Below are 5737 nucleotides of genomic sequence, written 5' to 3' on the forward strand. Positions count from 1 at the left end.
GAGAGCCTGGGAGGTATTTTCTGTCCCCTTTGATTTACATTTCTGCTCCTCATTACTTGTCCATTGCACACACGGCGCGCTTTGCAGCCTGTACTTTGCCCTCAGCATTTTGTATTTGTATTCTGCACTACTTTTCTCAGTTATGGGTATACGTATACTTCCCGACATTAGGCCCAGAGTTGGAGGTGGCAGCCCCTCCTATGACCCCATATTCACTGGTATTCGAGGGCCCGCACCGGCCGAGACGCCGAGAGTCTCTCCTTTACTTGCGACAGTATTTTGACACTGTGCGACAGTCGGAGGTACTTCAGAACTTTCAGTTCCTTTCATTTTCATCTTTGATTTGCTCTGTATATTCCCGATTTCTGATTGGTTTATGCATTTATCATCTGCAGATCACATGGCAGCCCTGGGCGCCCTTGGGTGATGGTCTCCGATTTCAGTATCCCGGAGGATCGGGCATCTCCCAGTATAGGGTCCTGCTCGAAGGGCCGGTTGGCAGGGCATGGTTTCTGGGGGAACGCTTTCTGCGTCAGGTATGGGGGTATCTTTCTCAGGATCCTCCCGCAGTACCCCCAACCAGTATGCGGACTGCTGACAGGCTCTCTTTCTCGGATGTAGTCGGCGCTATGCTGGGTAGCGATGCTTTACTACATCTCGAGGAGGGTGATTACGGCACTTACCGTCATACATATTTGATGCCTCCATTGACGGGAGCTCGTACCCCGATGACGAGGCCTGCTGGTATGTCATCCTCGGGTCAGGCCCGGCCTCGGGCTGTAGACGTTCCTTCCGCCAGCGGGGCTGGTACATCTAGAGGTGGGGGTAGACCAGTTCCTCCGATTTCGCCGACTTATCCTCATCCTGGATGGCCAGATATGCCGACTGAGTTGATGGCGTGGCAGTATGGGGCTATTTCTGCGACTCTGATCCCGCTAGAGCCTCCGATGCCCAGTGATCGATACGCCATTGATCCTGACTCACCACTGGTATGCTCCACTGTTTTTTTTTTTTTATTCATCATTCAGACGTTTAGACATTCTTTCATTCACTGATGATTATGAGCTCATATTTGCAGCCACCGCGAGGGTACATGGAGGAGGTGGTTGGACTGGTGGCCACACTCGAGGGCATGGTCCTGCGGAGGGAGGCACAGTTGTCTATCGCGGGCATTCAGGTACCCTTCAGTTTTCTGGCATTTATCATACTTCTGATGACATGCTGATTTCTACTGCATCGATAGACTACTTGTGTAGAGCACATCTGACATACACCCCACTTGTACACTGTATTTACATGCACCTACTTCACGTAGTCTTTGCTTGTATCTGCATCTGATGTATATATTTGGACTGATGTATTTGAATCGAACTCTTTATTTTCAGATGCCTTCATGGTCTGGTTAGCCGCAGACCAGGCCACCTGGGCCTCCTTGGGGAGCTGAGCCATCTGGGCCATTTCACGGAGTTAGACCATCTGGGCCTTCTTAGGGAGCTGGGCCATCCCGGCCTTTCCGAGGAGTTGGGCCATCCAGGCCTTTCCGAGGAGCACGAGGAGGGTCCTCCCGCAGGCGCAGGACACATGTTGTAGAGGCAGAGCCTGATGAGGAGGAGGAGGATGATGAAGATGAGGAGGAGGCTACCGACCGTCAGTCAGAGACATCTGCTGAGGAGGGGGGCTCCGGTCTTGGTTCGGGGAGTGGGGACGAGGTTGATGGGGATCCTGAGGATGACAGCTCTGACCCAGACGATGATGATGCTGCAGAGGCTGTCCCGCGGAAGAGGATGAGGAGTGCTTCTCATTCCCGCTCCCGAGGGCATTGATGCTGCCGTTTCCTGCTTTATTTTTCTTTTTGCTAGTAGTTTGTAGCACTTTGCACATTGTTAGGTAGTTTTATTTTCTGTAAAACTTGTACCTTTGTTCGTTGTAAAACATGATGAAATGAAACAGCTTTTTGAAAAGGTGTTTATGTTTTAAACTTTTAGCATCGTATCGCATCATTTTATTTTGCACAAAAAATGAAATTGAATGGGAATGTGCATTGTGTAATCACCAAGTCAGGTAGTGAACCGACGTAACAAACTAAGCAACTCAACTTACTAAGATATAACAGAACCTTTAGCAAGTTTACAACTCGATAAACAAAATGCAATAACGTTGACAATGCAAATAAACAAGATTTAAACAAAGATTGCTTAAACAGAGCGCAATGACTCAAAAACGTAAAACACGTCCGCTCGACAAACAACTCGATAAGCAAAACAACAACTCAATAATCAAAACAACAACAACAGAGTGTACTTCGGACGATCTGGGCACCGGAACGCATCCGAAACAGAGGGAAATGGAGGCCTTTGACTCATCTGTTGCATAGAAATGCTCGAAACTTTCCCTTGAAGGGTAAAACAGGGCCAAGGAGATACACTGGAGCACTACCGGCCACCTTTGGGAGCCGGCCAGCCAATTTTATGGAGAGGGGGAGCCGGCCGGCCAGTTTTGAAAAAGAGAATGGCCGGCCAGCCAGAAAAGGTGGCCGGCCGGCCACTTGTTCCTGCAGCCACCCAGTTTTTTGACACGTGTCCCCATGAATAGTGTTTTTTTCCTCTATAAAAGCCTCAACTTCGGGAACATTCATTTCATCTTAGTTTTGCACAAAAATGGAGGCATTTCTTGCAGAAAATCTCACATCTTGGATCTCTTCTCTAGATGGCTCGGAAAAGCTGAACTTCCGGGGTTTTGGCTTGAATGCACTATTCACGCTGAGCCATACTCCGCTACATCTCCCTTTTCTCCATGCCGCGGCAAGGTTCTGAAACCCAGTGACGCATCTCTTTAGCTTCGGCGGCCAAGAGGTATGTCCCACTTTCGAAGATTTTCAGGTTTTGATGGAGTCTGAATGCTCTGAAGTGATCTTGCCTCAGCTCCGTTTTGGCCACGCCCAGGCTTTAGGGCGGATGTGTGGGCTTACGGCGCATGATGCTCGATCTCTGATCTGCAGTGGGGAACTGGACATCCTCGGCTTGATCCATCGTTTTTCCGACGCCGGTGACCGTAGCAACCATTATTGGCAAGGTTTCCGGCAACACGCCCTCTGCTTGTGTTTGTTGTCTCACTTTCTGCTTTCCTCGGGTTTCGGCGGAGCTAACATCCGTCTGATTGATGTTGCCCAAGGCTTGAGAGAAGGAAAGAGCTGTATTGCTATGACCTTGGCTGAGACGCTGATGGGTTTAGATTCTGTCCATTGCCGGGAGACGACTAGGTTCGCTGGGAGTCCACTACTACTGCAGGTAATGTTTCCCACCCATCCTTACATATATATTTGCTCACATCACTCGGCCCTCGGGCTCGATTTTTCTCACAAAACCCTTGTCTTACTTTTCTCTCATCGTTCATCTCTCTATTCTTTAATCTCTCATTTTCCATCCCTCCCCTAGGTATGGTTAATGGACAAGTTGCAGGTTGTGGACTCTTGCTCGGCCTATTCAGCTCGAGGCTACTTCTTTCGGCAGCGCCTAGTCAATGCTCTTGACGAAAGGTGGTGGTTTGATTGGATGTGCAATTTGTCCACAGACCACATTGCTTGGCGTTGTCCTTGGCTCAACCTCCCGGCAATGAGCTATAGTATGTCCCGGCTGATCGGGGTACAGTTGATTGGTCTAACCCACTGCGTATTCTATTTTTTGTTCCGGTTCCTGCGTCAGTTTGGTCATGATCAGACCTGCCCACCGGAGGGGATTGAGTACCCAGCCGCTTTTCCGGTTCGAGGTGCACAGCTTGCACGATATGCCACAGCATGGAGGACTAGAGAGCTCCTGGCTCCCGCTCCCACTTTCAGTTGCACTTTGTCTGATGAGTGCTTGGATTGGCTCAACGAGGAGGCACAGGTTGGGCCTAGCTTGGCATCAGATGCTTCGTCCAGCTCTAGGAGGGGGCGCGGAGATGCTTGACTTTGACCATGCCCCAAATTTATTGCTTATTTAGCATTTTCAAGTTTTCTTTATGAATGTACTAAAAAGCAACCTCAATTGTATGCAAGAGCAGGAGAACTCTATTTTGAAATCAATGAAATTGAAAGTTGTGGTACTGACAATTTTCCGCTTTTGGTCCAAAAATGGTCTTAGTTGTAAAAAGATTAATTTGAACAAAGTCAACTTTTATTAAAACTTTTCAAAACCATTTTCGATGTGGGTCAGAACTGGACACGCCTGAGATCTGTCACTGAGGTGCACAACCCCGGATCCCTGCAACTGGAAAGTTGCCCCTAGTCTGAAGAACAATGCGGCACTGCATGGCAACGGAAAGTTGCCCCTAGTCTGAGTAACTTTGCACCGTCGCGGCAACGGAAAGTTGCCCCTAGTCTGAACAGCACTGTACCGGAGATTGCGATAAATGCTGATGGATAAAGATGACTCAGATGATCAAAAATGGACAGAGTTGATCGGGGAAAAGTTTATGGCTGAACTTCAATGTGAAGCTGCCTACATATCCCAAAGATGGAAATCAAGCCTTACGTAGTTCAGGCTAAGGTTCACTCGAGTATTTTCACTCTCCTTTTGCGCTCTAACTTTTGCCAAGGCCGCCCTTTGCGGGTTTTCAACCTTGCGAGCTCAGTTTTTATATTTCCAATTTTTTGTGCTCTAACTTTTGCCTAGGTCGCCCTTTCGGGTTTTCGGCCTAGCGAGCCTCTCAAGGATAATATTTCTTCAACTTGTCCATATTGATTGGTTGTGAGAACTCCAAGCCATCTAGATCCATCAGAACCACAGCTCCACCTGACCAGATAGCTTTGATGAGGTAAGGACCAGTCCAATTGGGTTTGAACTTGCCCCTTGGGTCGTGGATGGGAGCTCGGTTGTCTTTGAGCACCAAATCTCCTTCTTTCAGATTCCGGGACTTAACCTTCTTGTTGAAAGCCCGGGCAATCCTGCGTTGATAGCCTTGAATGTGGTACAGTGCTTTCAGTCTTCTTTCATCAAAGAGCATGAGTTCCTCAAATCTGCTCTGCTGCCAGTCTCCTTCGGCTATTTGGCACTCAGCCAATACTCGTAACGACGGAACCTCAATCTCGATGGGTAGAACAGCCTCCATTCAATAGACCAATGAATACGGAGTTGCTCCAGTAGAAGTCCTGATTAAAGTCCTGTAGCCCCACAGAGCAAATGGCAGCTTGTCTAGCCAATCCCGATAGGTTCCCACCATCTTCTGTAGTATATGTTTGATATTCTTGTTGGCGGCCTCGACCGCTCCGTTGGTTTGCGGCCGGTATGTAGATGACTTATGGAAAGCCACGTTGTATTTTTCCAACAAGTCTATCACTTCCTTCTTGAAGTGGGAACCGTTATCTGAAATTATCTCGTTTGGCACCCCGTAGCGACAGATGATGTTGTTCCTGATGAATTTTGCGACGTGCGACGCCTTCAACACCGCGTATGATTGGGCCTCGACCCACTTTGTGAAATAATCTATCGCTACCAAGATAAACTCATGCCAGTTTGACCCTTTCGGGGTAACAGTTCCGATTACATCAATTCCCCAAACTGAAAAAGGCCATGGTGAAGTCATGTTGTACAACTTTGACGGCGGGATGTTCATGCGATTTGCATGAATTTGACATTTGTGGCATCGCCGAACAAAACTAATACAATCCTCCTCCATGGTTGACCAGTAGTAGCCCTGTCTGAGGATCTTTCTAGCCAGCATTACCCCATTCATGTGTGCACCGCACTCCCCCCCATGG

The 5737-nt window shown here is 48.4% G+C and overlaps 1 protein-coding gene across 1 annotated transcript; it reads left to right on the forward strand.

Moving 5' to 3' along the window:
* The first annotated feature begins 647 nt into the window (after positions 1 to 647).
* Positions 648 to 1469, forward strand: LOC145789882 (uncharacterized). The gene is made up of 3 exons (XM_082867450.1): positions 648 to 989; positions 1079 to 1177; positions 1386 to 1469. The coding sequence occupies exons 1-3, from the start codon at positions 699 to 701 to the stop codon at positions 1404 to 1406; spliced, it is 411 nt and encodes a 136-aa protein (XP_082723576.1). The 5' UTR covers positions 648 to 698; the 3' UTR covers positions 1407 to 1469.
* Positions 1470 to 5737: the final 4268 nt, after the last annotated feature.

The sequence above is a fragment of the Camellia sinensis genome, chromosome 1 (genome assembly GCF_055761805.1).
Source record: "Camellia sinensis isolate YWXY chromosome 1, ASM5576180v1, whole genome shotgun sequence".
NCBI lineage: Eukaryota > Viridiplantae > Streptophyta > Magnoliopsida > Ericales > Theaceae > Camellia > Camellia sinensis.